Consider the following 24,620-nt stretch of genomic DNA (forward strand, 5'->3'; position numbering starts at 1 on the left):
CGGCTGGCCCTGTTTTCCATTTTAAAATCAAGAATATTAAAGCACTAAGCCTCTATGAGATCATTTATGTATTTTAATAAGCAGATTCATAATATTCTCATTTTGACTGTATTACAATCAACTACATTAGCAGCCCTGAAAAAAACACAGATCATGTTTTCTATTAATATATGTCTGATAATGACTGCTTTCCATTGTCCTTTCTCAATCAATCCTTTGACTCCCCACCTCCATAAGCTCTGTGCTTCTCTTCTGTCCTCCCTTATCTATCTCATATGTACCATATTATGTTGTGATTTTGTTATATGCATACTTTCTCTATGGGACTGGGGCTCTTAGGGGATTAGGAACTATGTTTTATCTATCTTTATATCTATTGTGACTAGCACAACACTTGTCACAAAGCAAACGCTCAGTAAACATTTAGTGAATAAATGATTAAATAAATGTATGAAATGTTAACTGAGAGATGAAAAGGTGAATGATTCTGAAAAGGCCAACTATCACAAAAAAAAAATCACAGAAGGAAACTCAATACTTCTTTCTAATCTTAAAAGTTACTTTTTTTTTTACACCATAACTAATATTTTACTTCATGAAAATATATTTGGAAATATGATTACAACACCATATCCCAGTATACGAATTTACTTAAAATTTAATTTTTATATCACTTGCTTTCTAGCTTTTTATGTATTTTATAGGGTTAAACCAAAGACAATTTCAAATGTGTGGTAATTAAAGAAATAAGTTTACACTATTATGCTTTGTTTCCTTAACTCACTTTTCTGTTTTGAAGAATATTGCACAACCGTCCACATGCTTTCTCTCCTGCTCAGACATGATTTTGGCACGTGACTTTGGAGAAAAAAATCCATCATATCCACGCTCCTTCAATGCTGGCAGAAAGAGAGTGAAGTATTGCTCTGTTTCCACTTCCTGAGATGAAAGAAAAGTTATCATCGACACGAAGATGAAAACTCTGATTAAGATATAAAAATATTCAGCATTATGAGTAAGATGTGACTAAGTTCAAATAACTCACATAATAAATATTACCCAACTATCTTACCTTACTGCTAACATTACCATTTAACAATGGCAGCTTTTTAAGCCTGAAAGAACTAGATGTTACGTGACTTTCTCATGCTCACACACAGCTAGTGGGTTCCAAGTCTTGACTCCCAATTTAGAGGTCATTCCACTATACACTGTACTTCACTTCCTCACACTGGTAATTAAACACAGAAAGTTGGTCATATTATAGATTAAGTGGTAGGGAATATTAAATTTTTATATATAAAAAGGTAATTAAAAAATTTTTTTTCTTTTCTCAACTGTAGTGGAAAAGAATGATACCCAAGAGTGAGAAGCTTAAGATCTATCAACAAAAAATTCTACTGTAAGGAATATTTAGGTACCTGAACCCAGTGGTCTCTGCTAATAGTATAGAAAGTACATTAAGTGCAATAAACAAGAAACAAATATGTCAATAGTGTGACCTCAATTTTATTTTGAAAATATATCTGCAAATAAATAAGTGAATAAAAACGTGTGCACAAAAAAATACATCAGACATTTTAACACAGCAACTATTTTTGGGACATGAGATTAGGTGTTTTCCTTCCATCTCTGTATTTTTTCAAAATTTTCAGCTTCTCTAGAATGAACACTTTATAAGATAGTATTACTTTGATAATAAATACTTTTTATTATGATGTTTCTATCCTTCAAATGATGCTTAGAAGAGTGTGAGGCATTATTACAACAAATATTAAATCCAATAACACAAATACTAAATACTAAATCAAAATGGGGATGATTAAGTAACTAAAACAGGCCTAATTTTGTTTGCCTCCTCCTTCCCCCAATTCTGTGTCAGTTTTCAGTATTGAGAAGAAATTTAACTTTTGAAGATTTTTATTTATTATTATTTCCCAGGAAGTCATATAAACTATGGACAACATAAAAAAGAATTATTACTGAAAAAAAAATAAAAAGTAATAACTTTCTCAGGCTATGCTGAGAAGAAGGTGTGAAATTATAACACTTAAAATTTTAAAACACCTTTCTAAGCATTTAATATGCTTTGAAAGTTGTTAAGAAAAAAAATTACTAAAAAGTACCTATTAGCCTTCTTGGCTATTCATTAGCTGAGTGTTGAAAAGAAGCAATAAAACGTATTTCAACAGAGAGGTGCTTCTTCAGTTAAATTTATTATAATAAAGTATTATAAAACAAAAGAACCTAAATTTCAGAGGTAGTTTTTAAAATAAGGTAAAATGCATGATTTATAGTACAATATTTTTAAATGTTTAAAATGTTTATCCTTAAGAAGCAACAGTGGGCAAGCAATTTTTTTTTTTTACAGATTCCATTATAAGTTAAATTTATATTCCTACAAGACAATTTTCTGCAGTTTTCTCTCAGCGATACCAATAACTTGTTCATGAAATGAATTGTTAACATAATACATGAGATAATTTTCACTTTAGAAAATATGTATGTAAGAAGATGGCTGTATTTAGCAAAATAGTTTCACTGTGAAACTGTTATTTGTTGTCCTTATTTTAAGAGGAGACAAAATTTCTTTTTCAGTTTTGCTTTGAACCTCTTTGGATATCTCTCAGAAGACCTTCTTTTATTTTTAAGTTCCCCTTTAAGTTAAAGACAATTCAATTTCTATAGTGTTACCTGAAGACTAATGATATCTGCATCACAGTTAACAATTTCTTCCATAATTCCCTTTTTCCTGTATTCCCAGTTTAATGCCCAGGAAGGGCAATAGCCATATAGCTGCCGGGTGGCATATTTATCACATAACACATTGTAGCACATAACCGTGAATGATGCTAAGAAGTAGGAGAAAAAAAAAACAACAGACAAAAGGGAAAAAATTAGGCAACGTTTTTCTAAAGCAATATCACGTGCATAACTGCACAAGCACACATGGCATACATACTCAAAATATCATCATTGTGAAATGCGTCAGCCAAGATTCTATTAAATGATAGCCACTAAAGCTTCACCGGAGTCTATCACACCAAAACATTCTACTAGAATTAGACTAACAGTTCATAGCTGAGATTTTTAGGAAATTTATTTAATAAAAATTCAAATTTTAAATCAGGATGTTAATCTTTTGCACATAATATGTTGAAAAAAGCTTCTCTGTATAAATGAAACACATAAATTTTAGTTTCATTGTCATTAAAAGGCTCTAAGTTCATTAATTTTTAATAACAGAATATCCATACTTAGTACTTTTTTGGATCTCTTACTGCTCTCACTGCTTTGAGCCAGAATATGGACGAACAAAGTTTAGTTATAAGAAAATTCTTTTTGAAAATCAAATGTTTACATCTGAAATTAAATTCTCATTTAAAAATGCCCTTGAACTTTAAAGGTCTGTGAGCAAACTAATAGTCAGAAGGACAGGGTTTGTATTCTTGCCACTGAAAAGTGTGCTCTAAGGACCAGCTGCATCAGTTATCACCTAGAACTCAGAAATGCAGAATCTTTGGTCCCACAAAGATCTATGAATAAGGATCTGCAACTAAACAAAATCCTCAGGTGATTCATATGCACGTGCACATTAGTTTGAAAAGCCCTGATTCTCATCAGTAATTCTCTAACCTGGCCACCCATTAGAATCATTTTACAGAGCTTTAAAAAAAAAAATGCTGTACCCAGGGCCCTACTCCAGACTAACTGAGTCAGTATATGAGGGTCCGGGTATTTATAGTTATAAAAAGCATCCCAGGTGATTATAATGGGCAGACACGGTTGAGAATCACATATTTAAACACAAGGTAAGAAATACAAGTAATAAACTAACTCTTGATTAAAGTTGGTTTAGATTCAGATGATAGTAGAAGTATTAAGACACACAGTTTAATGGTTGTCCCTGGGGATCTGACTGGTGGCCTTTTTGTACACTGGTACCTTTTTCACTATCTGGCACTTAGCTATAGTTTAATTATCATTATAGTTTTGTGGCTATAGGTCACCCTTAACCATAATTAGTTATTATACACATCTCCCTATGCACCAGAGGTAAAGAGCATTTTTAATAATGTCTTTTTTTCAGCACTCAGATTCTACTCAGGGAAGCACCATACATCCCAAGAAAAATCCATACTAGTTTTTCAATAAGGAAAACCCAAGAATACTTTGAGAATTCAAGTACTAATGAAAACTTGTTTCTGTTATTCCTTTTCTTACTGGAAATATAGTCATGCAATATTAGGAAACTTTTCTTTAAGGTTATGTTCATTTGTACTCAAAAAGAGATAACTTTGAACAACAGAAAATGGTGTTTTTAGTATCATAAAGGAACAAATTAATTGTACATTAGGGAAGACTAAACATAAAATAAATCTGCCTAACTTAAGAATTCTAGAAAGCATTAGGTATTCTTTTTTTCAGACCATCAATGTGTATCCCGATAATAGAAGTGTTATTCGTGATAACACTGACTTAGTGCCTCTTAGAACAGGCTGATATTGTGGTTTTAGAGTATGGTGATTTTAAAATTATTATCTCTGAAAGGCATAGAAATGTACCGTATATAATATTTCTTAGTGTTATTAAAATGCAAATAGAACTATGAAGATGTTATACTTCCTGTATTTCCTAATGTTCAAGCAAATAATTTTTTTTCTGTGTCTTACTTCATAACTTAAAATAAACAAAAACCTCACAAAGGGGTTTAAAAAGTACACAATAAGCTCTGTGATTTACCCATTGAAAATTATTAAAGTATCAGTATTTAGTGATTGGTTTAACCTTCATGTTAAAACAGTAAAATTTTTATTTGTTAATTTAAAAATGAAATTCGGTATCATGAAAACTATTACTCTGTGATTAAAAAGAAATTACTTGGAGAAATACCAATTCATAACAACTTATCTTAGGTAGAATTCCCAATCATAAAATGTCTAACAAGCAGTAAGAAGCCCTACAAAAGATGTCAAATCATTGGTCTCCACAAAGAGATAAAAGTTTATATTTTCTACATTACTGCAGTTCTAGAAGTGCTAAGCCATGTTCTTAAATTGCTCAAATGCTCAGCTTGTACCACTTCTATTACCGCTGGCGTGGTATCCTATTTTGTTTCCAATACAGCAAATACAGACTCAGTTTAAATTATTCTTTTACAAGTGTTATCAGTCTACCTGCTCAAGAAAGATTAAGTACCTAAGTAGGTTTAAAATTTTTCAGAATAAAATTCATTATTACTAATTTTTCTTAAATCACCAAACACCCTTTGTGAAGATGCCATTTGGATGGCTGTATTACAAGGAATCATTTTAAAACCAAGAGTAGTATCATTGTCAAAGATAGGAGGTTCTTATACATAGGCCTTAGTGTGGATTTGTTTAAGTCTACCCATCAGTATTTTTACACTCATCTACCCAGAGGAGGTAAAATGAAGGCCTGTTAATTATATCACAAAGTCTAATGACATTTCAGGTATTTCTGAAAAAAGTCAAGGAAGAATAAAAATTACCTGATGGCAGAATTTGGTCTCGTTCTTTTAATGTAATCCATGGCCTCGGAGGAAGCTGCTCTGGATGAACTGAAAAAGTATTTTAACATAGGTTAATTTCATGTGTTCTTAAAATCAATATTTACTTTATAATGTCAAACCAACATCTGTTTTCTCTTTAGCTGTAATGACCCACAAACTGACTTAGGAATGTAATGAAATACAATGAAAATGTAGAAGCTGAAGGAAGGTTAAGGTTAAGAAGAGCTATGTAAAAAACACCTAGCTAATGTACGAAAAGGACATTAGGAGACTCATTAATGGCACTTCCCCTTACATAGTATTTATGAAAAGTACCTATTTAAAACCTTAAGTAGGGTCTTATGTCTTAATTACACATGCTATGTGAAGTGCCAGCATACTGATGAACTTAAATACTCAAATATCTTTAAAATAGAAAAAAACACGTATGAATTGTATAAAAATTAATTAATTTTGTAATGGAGCTTTCATTTCCTAAGTTTAATCTTTCTTTCATAATGTCCATGCAAAGCAAGAGATTAGAAGTACACTGTACAGAAAAAAGAAAGGCATTGGTTAAACATTAACTGCTCAGATATGGTTATCAATACAATGGAACTAAATGATACCCAACTAGTAGATGAAAGAAAATTCACTAAGTTAAGTTTTAACTACCTCTTTTCTTCTTCCTTTTAAAAACATTTGCAATTACAGGACAATCTGAACCAAGCTTGCAGATTTGCCCAGGGTATTAGTGGCTGGGAAATGTGTTCCTTTAAAACAAAAACAAGCCATCTACATCCAGTCACAGAAATTTTAAGTATCCAAGATCTTAAAAAGTGTCACTAGTAACCACTCTGGTGTTCCAAAAGTCTACCTAAAGGATGCCTGTTTTAGCATCTATGCTTTTCAAAACATCGAATGAACATTGTTTTGCATATTCTGTATCTTTCCAGGAAAGGAATGAAGGTTATCATAAGATGACAAACAAACCATTCAGCTGGTTCAACACGTTGAATTCTGAAAAGTAATCATGCCTGCTAGGAGTGTCGTGTTAAAATCATGGCAACTATCTCAAAAACAGAAAGCCTAATATAATACACAAATACACTAAGGGTAAACAAGGAACTTTCTAGCTATTGGGATCCTTATTAGCAAATGGTGAAAAACCCATAAATCAAGAAAATTCTCAATAAAACAAGTGAGGTGATGTCAACATTATGGTGTTTCCCAAGTGTAATTAATACACTTGAACATACATCACAGCACATCAGTATAAGTAAAATGCATAGTATTCACTAACAATATCTGAAGAGCCAAAAACAAAGGAAAAGACACTTTCTCACCAGTAACCAGAAAGAATAAAAAAATAAGATAGCATGTTTTTATCCAGATTAACAAAAAGTTTTAACTTTAATACTATCCAGAGTTGGTGATAGTAACAAGAAACACATACTTGCATAAACAGCTGGAAGGAATATAAACTGGTACTACTACCTGTGAGGACAAATTGAATCAACTTTTAACATTTTAAAACATCCAGGTCCCTGTGACCCTGCAATTCCATTTCCTGGGCTCAGCCCTACCTGCTTACAGCAACATTCGAATAGATATTCATTACACCATACACCATGTTTATATAGCAAAAACAATGGTAAATGGCTAATACCCATTTTATGAAAGTCTGTGCTACGGTTTAAAAGAAAAAGAATAAATACATGTATGCAAAAGTAGAAAGATATATAAAAAATACTGCTGAGTAAAAATAAAGTAGAAAATATATAATGATAAAATGTGGTTTAATTTATTAGAAAAAGTTTTTAAAACACACTTAAAGAATAATACCATAAAATTTCTAATGGTATAATTTTTGGATGTAAATGTCTATAAAAATGTTTACAAGAATATACACCCAACCTACAAGTGTGTTTATTTACATGGAAAAAAACCTGAATTAAAGACAGTGGTCAAAAAAAATTCTAGTCTTAACTGGAATTTTAACATTTTTTACAATAAGAATAATATAGTCTAGTGTGACATATACTTAAAATTAACTTGTTTTGTTTTAGGAAGACTTTGGTCTTGTCTGCATATTCCACTTTTTATTATGGAATATTTCTAACATACAATGGTGTGGAGAGCATTATGTACTGAATCTCTAATATCCATTACTAGCTTCAATAATTATTAACCTTTGGACAATCTTGATTCATCTATACCTTCACCTACTCCATACTCCCTATCCCCTACACCTGGACCATTTTGAAGGTGATCCCAGACATACCATGTCTTCTATAAATATTTCAGTAGATATCTCTAAAAATTATTGATAACATTATCATATCTAAAAAATTTTAACAATGATTTCTAAGTATCATCAAGCCTCCAGGAAGTATTCAAACTTTCTTTACTATCTCAAAATTTTTTTAATCACTAAAATATTGTATTTGTTCCAAAATCAAAAAGAGTTCCACAGTATATTTTTCTTCCCAATTCTTATCTTGTTGTCCATGTAATTTTCTTTATATCTTACTGTAGTTTAATTCTAAATATATTCCCACTGCTATTGGAATTTATGTTTTTTTAATTGACTATTTGATCTAGTCCCTATTCTGTTTCTTTACATTGTTGTTGCTCAGTAACACACTGTATTTTCTTTCCTTTTTATGTTCCAAACCCCTTCACACATTTCTCCCACCCCATTCCCATCTCTGGCAACCGCCAATCTGTTCTCTATGTCTATGAGCTTTTTTTTGCTTTATAGATTTCACATAAAAGAGGGGTCATATGGTATTTGTCATTGTCTGACTTATTTCATCAAATAGAATGACCTCAAGATCCATCCATGTAGTCGCAAATGGCAAGATGTCATTTTTTGACAGACTAAATAATATTCCATTGTGTGTACACACACACACACACACACACACACACACACACACACAATTTCTTTATCCATTCATCTATTGATAGACACTTAGGTTGTTTTATCTTGGCTGTTGTAAAAACTGCTGCAATGAACATAAAAATGCAGATATCTTTCCGAGTTAGTGTCTTCATTTTCACTGTATAAATACACAGAACTGGAATTGCTGGAACATACGGTAGTTCTAGCGTTATTTTTTATGAGGTACCTCTACACTGTTTTCCATATGGATCACAAAAATACATTCCCACGACAGTATTCAAGGGTTCCCTTTTCTCCACGCCCTTGCCAGCACTTGTTATTTCTTGTATTTTTGATAATAGCCATTCTAACAGGTATGAGGTGGTATCTCACTATGGTTTTGATTTGCATTTGATGATGAATGATGTTGAGCATCTTTTCATGTACCTCTTGGCCTTCTGTATGTCTTCTTTTGATAAATGTCTGTTCAGATTTTCTGCCCAATTTTTAATTGAATAGTTTGTGTTTTTGCTATTGTGTTTTATGAAGTTTTTTAAAATATATTTTGGATATTAGTCCTTTATCAGATATATGATTTGCAAATATATTCTCTCATTCAGTAGGTTATCTTTTCATTTTCTTGATGTTTTCCTTTGCTATGCAGAAGCTTTCTGGTATTTATTTTTGCTTTTGTTGCTTTTGCTTTGTGTGTGAGATTAAAAAATCCATCAGCAATACCTATGTCAAGAAGCTTACTGCCTATGTTTTCTTCTAAGAGTTTTATGGTTTCAGGTCTTACATTCCAGTCTTTAATTCATTCAGAGTTTATTTGTGTGTATGGTGTAAGATACTTTCATTCTTTTGCATGTAGCTGTCAGTTTTTCCAACACCATTTACTGAAGAGATTATCTTTTCCCATTGTATATTCTTGGATCCTTTATTAATATTAGTTGACCACATATGTGTGAATTGATTTCTGGGCTTTCTAGTCTGTTCCACTGACCTATGTGTCAGTTTTTATGCCAGTACCATACTATTTTAACTACTATAGCTTTGCAATACAGTTGAAAATCAGGGAGTGTGATATCTCCAGCTTTGTTCTTTCTCAAAATTGCTTTGGCTATTTGCGGTTTTTTGTGGTACCATACAAATTTTATGATTATTTTTTCTAGTTCTTTAAAAATGCCGTTGGAATTTTGATATGGTTTGCAATGAATGTGTAGATCTCTTTGGATAGTATGCACATTTTAACACTATTGATTCTTCTAATCCATGAGCAGGAAATGTCGTTCCATTTATTTGTGTCATACTCAATTTCTTTTATTAATGTCTTGTAGTTTTCAATATATGAAGTGTGATCAAAAGGTGAATGTTTAAATTAAAAAAAATTATTACAGTAAAAGACACATTGCCATTAATCCCCTTCAAAAGACTCCTCCTCGCTTCAAGCACACTTATCCCATCCTTCTTGCCACTTTCTGAAGCAGTTCTGGAAGTCCTCTTTCATGAGTGTCTTTACTTCATCCTCCATCATGACAATGTTCTATGTCACACATCGCTTCTGGTATACGGCAATTTCTGTCAAATAAAAACATTATGGTGTGTCCTCATCCACCTTGTTCACTGGATCTGGCACTGTGAGACTTCTGGCTCTTCCCAAAGTTAGAATGACATGAAAGGAAAATGTTTTTAATCGATTCAGGACATCGAGGCAGCCCTGACAGTGCAACCAAAGACACTCATGAAAAAGGATTTCCAGAACTGCTTCAGAAAGTGGCAAGTACAATGGGATAGGTGTGTTCAAAATGAGGGATCAATGGCAATGTGTCTTCTACAGTAATACATTTTTTAAAATTTAAGCATTCACTGTATTTTGTGATCACACTTCCTTGGTTAAATTTATTCTTAGGTATTTTATTCTTTTTGATGCACCTGTATATGGGTCTGTTTTCTTTCTTTCTAATACTCTGTTATTTGTGTATAGAAATGCAACAAATTTCTGTGTACTGATTTTGTAACCTAAAACTTTACTGAATTTGTTTATTAGTTCTAACAGTTTTTTGACCAAGTTTTTGGGGTTTTCTTGGTATATTACGACATCTGTAAATACTGACATTTTGCTTCTTCCTTTTCAATTTGGATGCTTTTATTTTTTTCTTGCCTAGCTGCTCTGTCCAGAATTTCTAATACTGTGTTGCACAGAAGTGGCAAGAATGAGGATTCTTGCCTTGTTGATGATCTTAAGAGAAAATGCTTTCAGATTTTCACTGTACAGTACGAGTATAATGTTAGCTGTGGGGTTGTCATTTACGGCCTTTATTATGCTGAAATACGTTCCCTCTACACCCACTTTGTTGAGATTTTTTAAATCATATATGGATGTTGAATTTTGTCAAATGCTATTTCTGCATCTATTGAGATGATCATTAGATTTTTATCCTTCATTTTGTAAATGTAGTATATCATCACACTGACTTGCAGATGGTGAACCATCCTTGCACCCCTAGGGTAAATCATACTTGATCATGATGTATGATGCTTTTAATGTATTGTTGTATTCAGTTTGCTAATATTTTGTTGAAGATTTTTGCATCTGTGTTCATCAAGGATATTGGCGTGTAATTTTCTCTTCTTGTGGTTTCTTTGTCTGGTTTTGGTATTAGGATAATGCTGACCTTGTAAAATAAGTTTGGAAGAGTTCCTTCCTCTTCTATTTTTGGAAGAGTTTGAGGAGGATCGGTATTAAAAATCTTCTTTGAATGTTTGGTAGCACTCCACAGTGAATTCATCTGGTCTGGGACTTCTGTTTGTTAGAAGGTTTTTAATTACTGATTTAATCTTACTTACTAATAATCAGTCTGTTCAGATTTTCTATTTCATATTAGTTCAGTATTGATAAGTTGTATGTTTTGGAGAATTTATCTATGTCTTCTAGGTTGTCCAATTTGTTGGAGGAGTCTCTTATGACCCTTTAAATGTAATTATTAATAGGTATGTACGTACTGCCATTCTGTTGTTTACTAGCTGTTTTTGTATCTCTTCTCCGTTCCTTTCTTCTTTTGATCTCTTCCTTTGTGGTTTAATGATTTTCTTTAACATTACCCTAACATTGCTTTCTTTTTATTCTTTGTGTTTTACTATAGGTATTTGCTTTGTGGCTACCATGAGGCTTATATATAACAACTTATATCTATAAAAGTCTATTTTAAGTTGATAACAAATTAAATTTAATCCCATTCTAAAAAAAATTTTTTTTCTAAAGATGAAACTTCAATGCTAATAATATGACAAGAGACAGGAATACAGCATTATATGGGCTACGATGAAATAAAATAAATACTGTTTAATAGATAAATATATATGGTCCTACACACAGTACTAGAATTTGGATAAAAATTGAAGATAAGTATGTTCTCGTTATGAATAGAAGAGACAGAAATTAACATCTTAATCTTTCAGCATAATACCTAAAAATTGATAAAAATAGTTCTCCCATTTTTATCTCCCATATATGCCATACTAGGTGCTTGGTGTATACTGAATGCTAACCAGCCCTGTAACCCAATCACTTCTGGAGCCACCAGGAATAGACAGGGGGAAAAAATTAAAAAGAAATTATGAAAAACCTCACTTCTGTGGCCAATAGAGCAGAAATGGAGAATCCCAACAGAGACTAGGTGGGACATCCACAATCAGTGGCAGTGGTGATCCAGTGTTGCTGGTGGCAACCTCTTTAGTGGAGCCCAAGAGAGCCAGCCCATCCCACACCTCACAGTGGTCAGCAGCACCAGGCCTGGTTTTCCAGGCCTGGAAGGGCTGACAGAACCCATATGCAAAACCTGAACTGGGCAACGGCCTGCTAAAATTGCGATTCAAAAAGGATCAAGTTACCTAAGATAATATTCAAAATATCCAGGGTACAACTGAAAAATCACTGATCATACTAAAGACCATGAAAATCAAACCTTACATGAGAAAAGACTATCGACACTAACACAGAGATAAATCAGATGTTAACATTATTATCTAACAGAGATTTTACGACAGCCATCATAAAGCTGCTTCAAGAAGTAATGCCAAATTCTCTTAAAACAAATGAAAAAGTAGAAAACTCCAGCAAAGAAGTCTAAGTTATATATTTTTAAAAAGACCAAATAGAAAATATTGAACTGAAAAGTACAATAACCAAAATAACATAACTCACTGGAAGGGCACAATACTAAGGGCAATGAAAGATAAAATGATTGAATTTCAGAACCAATAGATTTTATTAATTATGAACAATAAAAAGAAAATAAACTAAAAAAAAAGAGTGAACAGTGGTTGAGGGAACTGTGGAACTGTAACAAAAGCTCTAAGACTCGTATTATCAGAGTCCAGAAGGAGAGGAGAAAAAACGTGGACTTAAAAAGTATTCTTAAGAGTTAATGACTAAAAATACCCAAGTTTAGTAAATGACATACCTATACATTCAGGAAGGTGAGCAAACTGCAAGTAGAATAAATTCAAACAAATCCACCTCAAGACATGTTATAATTAAGCTGCTGAAAACTAAAGACAGAAAATCTCAAAAATATCAGAGAGAAATTATACACTAGTTATAAAAGAATGGGGTGGTTTTTTTCTGAAATCATGGCAGCCAGAGAAATACTGGCATAACATTTCTCAAGTGCTGAAAGAAAAGAAGTATCAACAACAAATTCTATATCCAGCAAACTATTCTTCAGACATTAAGGGGAAATAAAGATGTCGTCAAAAGAAAACTAAGAGATTTTGTTGCTAGCAGATCTGTCTTAAAGATTGGCTAAAGGAAGCTCTAAACAGAAAGAAAATAACAAAAGAAGAATTGAAACATCAAAAGGAAAAAACAAGGAACGAGTAAAATTAGGGATTTGTAAATATAATAGATTATCCTTCTCAACATAAGCTTAAATCATATCTGATGGTTGAAGCAAAAACTGCAGCAATATCTGTGTGGCACTCAGTGTAGACAGAGGAAACTCTAGAGACAATTATATTTAAAAGTGGGGAAGGTAAAGGAACATAAATGGAAGTAAGGCATCAATAGTTCATGTAAAGTGGTAAAACACTATTATCAGTTGACTGTGCTAAGTATGTCTATTGTAACATGTAGAGCAATCACTAAGAAAACTATAAAATACAAGATACTCAAAAACAGCATAAAAAAAAGATGGAATCCTAAAATATCTTTAAGAAACCCACAGGAAACCGAGAAAACATAAACAAAGGAAGGAGAAACAGAGGAAATAAAAAACAATAAAACGGTAGACTTAAGTTTTACATATTTATAATTACTTTAAATTATTTAAATACACAAATTGTAAGAGTGAAATCTTGGTGGAGTAGATTAAAAAACATTACACATGACTCAACTGTATGCTGTCTATAAGAAATTCACTTCAAATTCAACAACATAGTCAAGTTGAAAGTAAGAGGATGGAAAAAGATATACCATGCTAATATTAAACAAAAAAATCAAAGTGGTTATATTAATATCAATAAAGTATATTTAAAATCAAAGAAAATAGTAGGAATAAAGTTCATTGCATAATGTCAGAAAAATCAATCCACCAAAATGTAGCAATCCTAAACACAGCTTCAAAATACAAACCTCAGCAAATATAAAAGAACTGAAATAATATCAAATATGTTTTCCAACTGATCCCAAACTAGAATCAAACTAGCATAAAAGAGAGACAATGAGATATTAAACAACACATTTCTAAATAAGCCATGAGTCAAAGAGAAAGTTTCTAAGAAAATTTTAAAACATACATTAAACAGAATCAAAATCAAAATACAATATATCAAAATTTATGGGATGCACCAAAAGAGATCTGCAAGGGAAATTTATAATGCTTACATTAAAAAAGATCTCAAATCAACAATCTGTTTTCACTTCAAACAAGAAAAAGAACAAACTATACCCAAAGCAAGCAGACAGGAAAAAATACTAAGATATAGGGAAACAGAAAGGTTAAGCATAAAAGAACAGAAAAAATATATACTAGTGCAAATTCTAACCAAAAGAGAACTTGTGTAGCTATATTTTTTCAGGTAGCTGTATTAATATCAGAGTAATAAGAACAGCATAATAAAAGTTTCAAATAACCAGAAAGATAAAACATAAAACTATGCCCTCAATATATATAATTAAAAAGTTTTAAGAGCTACAAGAAGAAATAAACAAATCTACAAAGTAGGAAATTTTACCATAACTCTATCAGTAATGAATCAAAAACAAAGTAATCATTAAGTATACATAACACATTCAAACAATTAACAACATTAAACTAACATATAAAGAATGCAGCACCAAACAACTATAGAATGTACATTCTTTTTAAGTGCATACTTAACATTTATAAAAATTAAACATGTGCTGGGTAATAAATAACGCATTTTAAAATTTTAAATAAAAAGCAATCATAGTATGTTCTCTGATCACAATAGAACTAAGCTAGGTATCAATGACAAAGAAAACTAGGACTCCCCTGGAAATAGAGAAAGAAACTTCAAAGAAGAAATGATGAGGCTATTAGAAAACATGCTAAACTGAATGATAATGAAAATAATACAAATTAAAACTTGTGGGATACAGCTAAAACTCATGTTTAGATGGAGATTTTCAAATAAATACTCTGGAGAAAAAAAAGGCTAAAAAAAAGTTAATGATTTTGGTATTAAGAAGTTAGAAAGAGAGCAGCAAATGAAACCCATAGAACACAAAAGAAAGAAATAAAAAAAACTGATACTGAAAAGAAGCATATAACAGGACCAACAAAGCAAAAATCTGGTTTTTTTTTTTTCAAAGAAAGTATTGATAAATCCATGGGCAAGACTATGCATGGAGTAAATAGAGGCAACACAAATTAACTAATATCTGGAATGGAAATGAAATATTTCTAACTCAACTGTATTCCATAAATCAGCAATAACCATTAAGATAAGATTTATTTTCAAAAACACTATGAGAGCACCAAAAAAGTCAATACAGAGAATACATGTAATAAAAAAATTCACAAAATTAAAAAAAACTACACAGAAACCTGAAACTCAATATTGAAAGTACAGAAAGCACAATAAATGAAATAATATTCTACAGTTAGAAGATTGAGTGTGGTAAACATGCCAATTCTTTACAAAGCAATCTACATATTCAACATATTCCTAATCAATCAAAATCCCTACATTTGGGGGAGAGGAGAAATTTGAAAAGCTAATACTAAAAATTTTAATGAAAACACAAGGTAAAAGAAGCATGGGGCCAAAACTAGCCATGACTAGAATCAAATCAAGGGGGAAAACTTACTTACTGTACTGGATTTTAAGACTGAGTGTATACAAATGTACGAGGTGTGATAAATAAACACAGGAAGCGGGCCTGCTGAGTGGCTCATTGGTTAAGAGTTGGCTTTGGAAAGTGAGCTCTGGGCAGCAGAGCTGCCGGTTCGGGTCCCACATGGGCCAGTGACGCTGTGCCCTCTACAGCTAAGATGGTAAATAACAGCTCGACCTGGAGCTGGGCTGCCCTGAGTAGCTGACGACGACACAGGCTGCAGTGGGCTGCCATAAGCTACCGTGAGCGGCCGGCGTGAGCCGCCATGAGCAGCCAACCAGTGGCCGGTGACCGATCTGTCTGAGCCAGGAAGAGCGTGATCACAATACCAACATGGGCCAGTGAAGCAATGTCCTCCACAACTAGACTAAAGAACAGCAACTTCTCTGATCCCCTCCCCCAGTTCCCCAATAAAAATCTTAAAAAAAAAAAAAAGTGTGTGTGTGTGTGTGTGTATTATATATATATATATATATATATATATATATATATATATATACATACATATATATATGGAGCATTTAAATTTTTAAAAAATTTATCACAGTAAAAAACACATTGCTATTCATCCCCCTCAAAATACTACCCCTCACTTTGAACACACTTATCCATCGTTCTTGCCATTTTCTGAAGCAGTTCTGGAAGTCCTCTTTCGTGAGTGTCTTTAGTTGCACTGTTATGGCTGCCTCAATGTCCTGAATCAATTAGAAACATTTTCCTTTCATGGTCATTTCAACTTTGGGGGAGAGCCAGAAGTCGCAAGGTGCCAGGTCGTGAATAAGGTGGATGAGGACACACCGTAATGTTTTTATATATTTGACAGAAATTGCATAACCCAAAGTGATGTAGGCTGCTGTCAAATGCCATCCAACGGAAAGGCAGGAATCTTTAATATGGGAAGTAGCACTTCAAACCTTAGTAACAGTGTGTGATAAGTTTCAACTTGTTCGGTGCAGGTGCAGTCAGTTGGATGTGAGCTACGGTTGAGAGGAGGTGTGTTTTAAAGTGTGCCGTAAATCCTCCTCTATCATGACAATGCTCCATGTCACACATCGCTTCTGGTACATCAATTTCTGTCAAATAAAAACATTATGGTGTGTCCTCATCTACCTTATTCATTGGATCTGGCACTGTATGACTTCTGGCTCTTCCTCAAAGTCAAAATGATTCAGGACACGGAGGCAGCCTCAACAGTGCAACTAAAAACACTTATGAAAGAGGACTTCCAGAACTGCTTCAGAAAGTGGCAAGAACGATGGGATAACTGCATTCAAAGCAAGGGGGAGTATTTTCAGGGGGATTAATGGCAATGTGGCTTTTACTGTAATATTTTCTTTTTTTTAAGTAAAACATTCACCATATTGTTTGATCACAACTCATATACATACTTTCTTTTTTTTAAGATTTTATTGGGGATTTTGGGGAGGGGAAAGCGTTGGGGAATTGGGGAAGGGGAACAGACAAGTTGCTGTCCTTTTGTTCTTCCGTCTAGTTGTGAAGGACGTCGCTTCACTGGCCAATGTTGGTACTGTGATCATTGTGCTCTTTCTTGGTTGAGGCAGTTGGTCTCCGGCTATTGGACGACAGCTCACAGCGACTCATGGCAGCTCATGCTGGCTGCCCATCACTCACAGTAGCTTACAGCAGCTCACTGCAGCCTACACCATTGCGGGTGACTCAGGGAAGCCCAGCTCCAGGTCGAGCTGTTATTTACCATCTTAGCTGTAGAGGGCGCAGCGTCACTGGCCCATATGGGATCCGAACCAGTGGCCCTGCTGCTCAGAGCTCGCGCTCCAAAGTCAACTCTTAACCAACGAGCCACTCAGCTGGCCCTCATATACACCCTTTTTTTTTTTTTTTAAAGATTTTTTTATTGGGGAATTGGGGGAAGGGGAACAGACAAGTTGCTGTCATTTTGTTCTTCAATCTAGTTGTGGAGGACGTTGCTTCACTGGCCCAAGTTGGCAACATCATTGCGCTCTTCCCGGGTGAGGCAGATCAGTTGCCGGCTTCTGGATGGCCGCTCACTGTGGCTGCTGGCCACTCACGCTGGCTACTGGCTACATACGGTAGCCCATGGCAGCCCACTGCCACAGGGGCTGCAGCCTACACCGTTGCCGGCGACTCATGGCAGCCCAGCTCCAGGTTGAGCTGTTGTTCAGCATCTTAGCTGTGGAGGGCAGTGTCACTGGCCCTCATATGTGGGATCCGAACCGGGACCTTCTGGCGTCCCAAGCCAGTTCTTAACCATCGCGCCACTCGGCCGGCCCTACACACTTTTTATATAGCTACCATGTTAAAGTTTTATATACCTACCATGCTATAATGACACTGTTATACTGTCACAAAGACTAGTGAAGAGAATACAGAGCTCAGAAATAGACCCATATATATTATATATTGATGATAAATGACAAAGATGGCACTAAAAACCAGTCATGAGGGAACTGTCTTTTCAATAAACAGCTCAGGTTCAATTTAATACAGTATGGAAAAGTTCCAAAATTTACTCTTGTGTTACACAAACTTCAATGCCAGGAAGATTATACTCTAAATGTTACAAGTGAAAAAGAATGGACTTGTTAGATAATAATACAGAAGAATACATTCACGAGCTCCAGGAAGGGAAAAATTCTTAGAGAACACAAAAGTAGTACCATAATAGAAAAGATCAACAAATTCAAGTATGTTTTATTTTTTTCTGTTCATCAAAAGACAAATTAAGAGAGTAAAAAAGCAAAGAACTTTATGAGAGGTGTTTGCAACAAATATACCAACGAACAGCTTTTATCTAAAACACATTAAAAACGCCTTAAAAATTACACACAGATACATCACACATATGCCATATAGCTGGGTCAACTGGCTACATCTATACAGAAGAGAGATATTTAATTTTAAAGCATGAAGAAAATAGCATCCACGTATTACATATACAACTTAATTAAACTGCCACAGTCTTAATTTCTTATGAAAAGGATCTCTCTAATAAGATCATCTCTCTCCCATCAATCAACTTGTAGTCTTTTTAACCAAAAATTGTTTAGATAACATTAATTTGGTTTATATTATTGTAAATCTTACTATTTCTTAAAATTTTGTATGTAGGTTTCTTCTCTTATGGAGATAATTTTTAAAAGGATAGCCAAAATATCTAGAGGTAATGATGATGACCTCAATGTTACAATCTAGGTCCCTCTAGCTCTATTTCAGGATTCTGTATTTTAGAAACATAGTATTAAAAAAATCAATTTAGTAGCATTTCTATACCTTTACCCATATTTTGAGTGCTTGAGCAAAAAAATGTTTTAAGTAAAATAATTAATAGACTTCTTATATATATTAAAAAAGTCTATTTGAAATACAACTATTTTAGTCAGACAAAGCTGGTGTTTTTGATTAAAATCCTGCTCACAAAATTTCCACAAATGTGTAGTGAATCGAACTAGCCATTCGTGAAAAATGTGTGCAATATGTGGGTTCTACATAATCAAATACAAACAACTTCTAACTATGTATCTTTGTGATTAAGAGCAAGACAATCTTGGGTTCACAGCTCAGGTATTAATTAGCTGTGTAACTTGGGTAAATTGCTTTATTGTTTGATTCTCAGAATTTGTCTGTACAATACCAGTAAAAATTCCTACCTCCTAGGTTCTTAGATTAAATGAGATAATGTAACTAAAGCTTCTTATATATTGCTCGGTAAATAGAAAGCACTCAGTATATGAAAAGAAGAATGTCCCACTACCATGGAATACACTAATTAATGCCAGGAACTCTAAGCCTATAAACAGTTACAAAAAATGATCAGATGCTCTTAAGCAACATGGGACATATTAGTTAACAGTAATATCTATAAGTTTACTGCTCTGTCATTAATAGTTACCTGCAAGATTGTCAAGCATGAAGTTCAGTAGCTTTCGGGTTCCATCTGGGTTCTGGTATAAATTGAGAATATCCTGTGATAAAGGATTGCCTAAAGCAGAAGACAAAAATAAAATCTGTAAGACTTACAACAGCAAGACCAGACAAACGTACACAATAAAAAATAGTAATAATTTTCTACAGTGAATCTTACTACATTTAATATGAACATTAATTTAAAGAAATTATATAAATTTAAAGAAATACTCTGTTAAGATATTCATAAAGAAAAACTTCAAAAGGTATTTCTTTCCTGATCTCAGTTTTTCTGTTGTAAACCTATAATTTGTTTCTCAAAAATCATATATATATACACATACCTAAACACACACACACACACACACACACACACACACACATACACATCTATATCTATATCTATCTATCTATCTATCTATCTATCTATCTATTTATCTATATAGATGTCTATATATTCATCTCGGTCAATTCTAAAGTGATATCACAACTTGGCACTTGAAGTAATCCTTATGGGTTCTACATTTATCTCCAAAGACAATATTCTAACTGAAAGACAAACAGCCCTATATGATAAAGAATGCAAGATATAAAAAAGTAGGAGGGTCATCTTAGTTAGAATATTTATATAACATATGAGAAAAGGAAAATATTTCATGTGAAAAGAAAACTTGTTACCAAGACAAGTTAATTAAATGTGAGAGGAAAGTAAGAATTTTTTAATGATAGTCATGAGGGATATTTGAGTACTATGGTGTTTCTCCGAAAATAAGACTGGGTCTTATATTAATTTTTGTTCCAACAATCTACATTTATTCATTTATTCATGAACAAAAATCTACATTTATTCAAATAGTCATGTCTGGCTGATGATCTTAACTGGGGCTTATGTTTGGAGTAGGGCTTATATTACAAGCATCCTGAAAAATCATGCTAGGGCTTTTTTCCAGTTAGGTCTTATTTTTGGGGAAACATGGTAAGAGTATATAGATTTATCAAATATCAAAAAACAAGTTATTGTTAACAGTCTATATATTCCCTTAAGAAATAAAGGAGGTATTTGTTAAGACAAGCATACAACAGTCTGGTAAACAGATTTGAAAAAAGAACAACTACAGGACATCCAGAAATAAAGGCTCTAAGTATTAAAAACAAACTAAATCCTCAATGCAACAGCCACCTACCAGAAGGGCTCCAATTAAAAAATTATTAAACAACAAAGTGTTAGAAAGAATATGGAGTACTTGGAACTCTCGTAAATTGCTGATGGAAGTTTAAATTGGTACAACTGTGGTGGAAATCTGGTTGGCAGTTCCAACTGAGTTGAAAGTAAAAAAAAATTAAATGTTCCGGGGTGACAGAAATGCTCTATATTTTGAGCGAGGCAGTGGTTATACATGTGGGATACTTTTGTCAAAATGACTCAAGCTACATACTTAAGTGTTGGGTATTTTACCGTATGTAATTATAACTCAATAAAATACTAAGAAAAAGAACATGATGAATGAGTTATGCAGTAGATTAGACTCAGCTAAAAATAAAATTAGTGAACATAAAAGATATCAAATTTCCCAAAAGATATTACTTAAGAGTCAAAAAGATATAAAATATCAGACGGTAAAAGATATGCAAATTAGAATAAGAAATCGCAATATAAATTAATAGGAGCTCTAGAAATAAAGAACAGAACATCCGTTGTTTCTAGTCCAACATCTAAAGAGCTTGGAAGTTGTCACTTCCATCCTAATGACTGAGGTCATAGGGCAAACTGCTGCCATGAAAAAAAAAGTCAGACAGAGATCACAGTCTAAGGGAGCAGAAGTCCAGACACAGAAGCGCAGAACAGGAATTAGTGTTAGTTTGAACATTTCAATTAGTAATTGACAAATAGCTGGGGACTCAGAGAAGATTAGCTTGTGAGTTAAAAACCCCAGGAGACCTAGTCCTAGGGGGCCGCACACTTTCCTGGGTCTTACCCTCCTGGCAGGTTGTCACTGTAAACACTGGAGAAAAGTTGCCTTGAGCTTCTGGCAGGGGTGGAGGGAATGCAATGTTCTCCTTAACAAGTCCTACCCACAAGGTAAACTATTTTACTAAAATATAACCAATTGGGGTTTTACCAAAGCCTAACCCCACACCCCAGAGATATACCCCACTCTCCAGCCTCCTGTAGCCTGATGCGGGTAGGGGGACAGGGTGAAACCAAGTCAGGCTCATTAAGAGACTGAGACCTAATCATAGGACTACAGGACTCTTCTTCCATACCTCACTGCCACATCAACAGGCTCCTGCATAATAATACAGGATTACAGCTAAAAGAATTGCAAGCCTCAGACTCTATTTAAAGAGTCTCTGGGGTCGCAGGCTGTTAAAGAGTCTCTGGGAAAACCCAAAGACAACAGAGGAGATAACAGGCAACAGCAAATTTTGAATTTGAACACACAGCTATGGTAAATAGTAAACACAGCCCAACTCCTAGCCAGAAAGAAGGTTAGACAAAGGAGACTGAGAAGAGGCAATATTTGAAACTAAAAAAAAAAAAGGCTGCCAACTTTCAAAAGCTAATTTAAAAAAACGAATAAACTGATACAAGGAAGTACAATGTATACAAAGAAGTTTATGAAAGGGTTTCATTTTTCATTGTACCAAAAACTAGACAATGTCAATATCAAGTAGAAGACTTTAAAATCAGATAAGGACCAATTACTTAAAAACAAACAAACCATGAGAATGGCAATAAAATTTATTAGGAACAGAAGTTAGAATATAGTGAATATCTCCAAAGATTGCAAGATGGTATTCGAGAGTTCAACACTGCTCTACCAGTTACCAACAGGAAAATTAAACAGAAAATCAGTGAAGATGGAGAACACCAGAACAACACTGCCAATAAATTTGACCTGATATTTACATAATACTTTACTCAAAAACAGAAAAATATACAGTCACATGAACATTTACCAAGAGAGAACATATTCTGGGCTAGAAAGCAAACTGTAACATATTTAAAAGAAACGAAATAATACAAAGCATACTATCTGACCATAACAAAATAAAACTAGAAATCAACAACAGATATTTGAAAAATCCCTAAGTACTCTGAAATTAAACATCACACTTCTAAATAATTCATGGGTCAAAGAGAGGTCATAAGGGAATTTTAAAATGTTTTAATTAAAATAAAAACTATCAAAATTTGTAGGATGTAGCTAAATCAGTGTTTGAGGGGAAATTTGTGGCATTAAATGCTTATATTAGAAGAGATCTAAAATCAGTGATGTAACTTCCATATTAAGAATATAAAAAAATAAGAGCAAATGAACCCCAAATAAACCAGAAGGAACTAATAAAGAGCAGAAATCAATAAAATTTAAAACAGAAAAACAAGAGATTACTACTGACCCCAAACCTTGGTTTTCTGAAAAAGTGGCAATATAACTGAGAAACCTATATTTGACCAGGACAAAAAGACAACAACTTATAAACATCAAGAATGAAAGAGGGAACAGCCCCTGAGACATTGACAGGGTAGGGAGTATTAAGAAAATTTTATGTCCATAAATTCAACAATTTTATGTCCATAAATTCAACAATTTAGGAGAAATGAACAAATTCCTTGACAGACAGAAACCAAAACAGCTCACTCAAGAAGAAACAGATAGAAAACAGCAAAAATGGCAGAATAAGAACCTCCAAAAATTTGTCCCTCCATAAAAGCAATAACAACAACAAAACACTAGTAAAAATTGTCAAAATCTTCTAGTTTAGAACTCTGGAAATTAACCAAACGATTGTGGCAATCCAGGGAGTATTTATTCCGGAAAAAGGGCATAATATGGGTAAGAACAATGACTTATGGAGTTTTAACTTCTCTTGGTCCTCTCATTGTCAGGGCAGCTTGGCAACAATTGGAGCAACCAAACTGAGCTGGCGCTCTTTCAAAGCCTCATTCCCAAAGATTGGCCATTGTCTGACCTGGGTGGTGGTTCCTTGACTCTTGCCCTAGGCAAGACTTCCAACTGGTGGGGAAGGTAGGGGTTTGGAAGCATGTTTGAGGAAATCACCCCTGGAACATGTTCTAACTTTGTGGCTGCCTGAGGTCATGGAAACAACTGAAGCAAACAAACTAACCAAAAAACTTAAGGGAAAGCTTGGGACTAAGAATGTCAATAGGGGCTTTGAAAAGCTCTGACACATCCCGGAGAACCTAGAAAGCCATACGTATGTGGAGGACTATGCACATGCTTAGGGTAAAACATAAAAACAGTCTAAGCTCTCACCTCTGCCTGACCTATGCACAAGTATAAACTAAAGGCTAAGGCAGAGTTATAAACTTCCTGGCTGAGCACTGAAGGTGTGCTCCAAAACACACACACAGCCACTTGGCTAAGAGTGGGCGATTTACTGGTTCCAGGCATTTAAGGAAATATGTGTCCAAGTATTAACTGACCAATTGAATAAAGGCTTCACAGCCAAACATGATAAAGAATACATACTTTACAGAATTAGTTACAAGGTCACTAGAACAACAAATAAAGTAGCAACAATAAACAACCCTGGGAAGGAGAAGAGATTCTGATTTCAGAGTTGCCACATTATTTAAACTGTCCAGTTCTTAACAACAACATTATGAAGCATGCAAAGAAACAGGAGAGTGTGCGCCCATTCATGGGGGGGGGGGGAAGCAACCAATAGAAACTGTCCCTAAAGAACAATGAAAACTGTACCTGAGCACTTACTAGAAAAGGTTTTAAAAACCCACTATTTTAATATGTTCAAAGAGCTAGTCTAAAGAATTAAAAGAGGGCCGGCCAAGTGGCTCAGCTGGTTAAGAGTTAGCTTAAGAGTGCGAGCTCTGAGCAACAGGGCCGCCAGTTCGAATCCCACATGGGCCAGTGATGCTGCACCCGAGCTGAGCTGCCGCTGAGCTGCCAACAGGTGGCAGGATGGCTCAGCTG

The 24,620-nt window shown here is 33.9% G+C and overlaps 1 protein-coding gene across 4 annotated transcripts in view; it reads right to left on the bottom strand.

The window, feature by feature from the left end:
* Positions 1–24,620, bottom strand: part of CNOT6L (CCR4-NOT transcription complex subunit 6 like) — a 103,927-nt gene that overhangs the window by 33,005 nt on the left and 46,302 nt on the right. For all 4 annotated transcript variants that reach the window (XM_019629466.1, XM_019629463.1, XM_019629465.1 and 1 more), the window contains exons 5-8: positions 19,649–19,738; positions 5,513–5,581; positions 2,695–2,852; positions 785–939 (exon numbers count right to left, since the gene is read on the bottom strand). In XM_019629466.1, coding sequence (XP_019485011.1) covers positions 785–939; positions 2,695–2,852; positions 5,513–5,581; positions 19,649–19,738 — 472 coding nt within the window. The remainder of the gene's footprint in view (positions 1–784; positions 940–2,694; positions 2,853–5,512; positions 5,582–19,648; positions 19,739–24,620) is intronic.

This window comes from Hipposideros armiger, unplaced genomic scaffold (genome assembly GCF_001890085.2).
Source record: "Hipposideros armiger isolate ML-2016 unplaced genomic scaffold, ASM189008v1 scaffold_857, whole genome shotgun sequence".
Taxonomy (NCBI): Eukaryota; Metazoa; Chordata; class Mammalia; order Chiroptera; family Hipposideridae; genus Hipposideros; species Hipposideros armiger.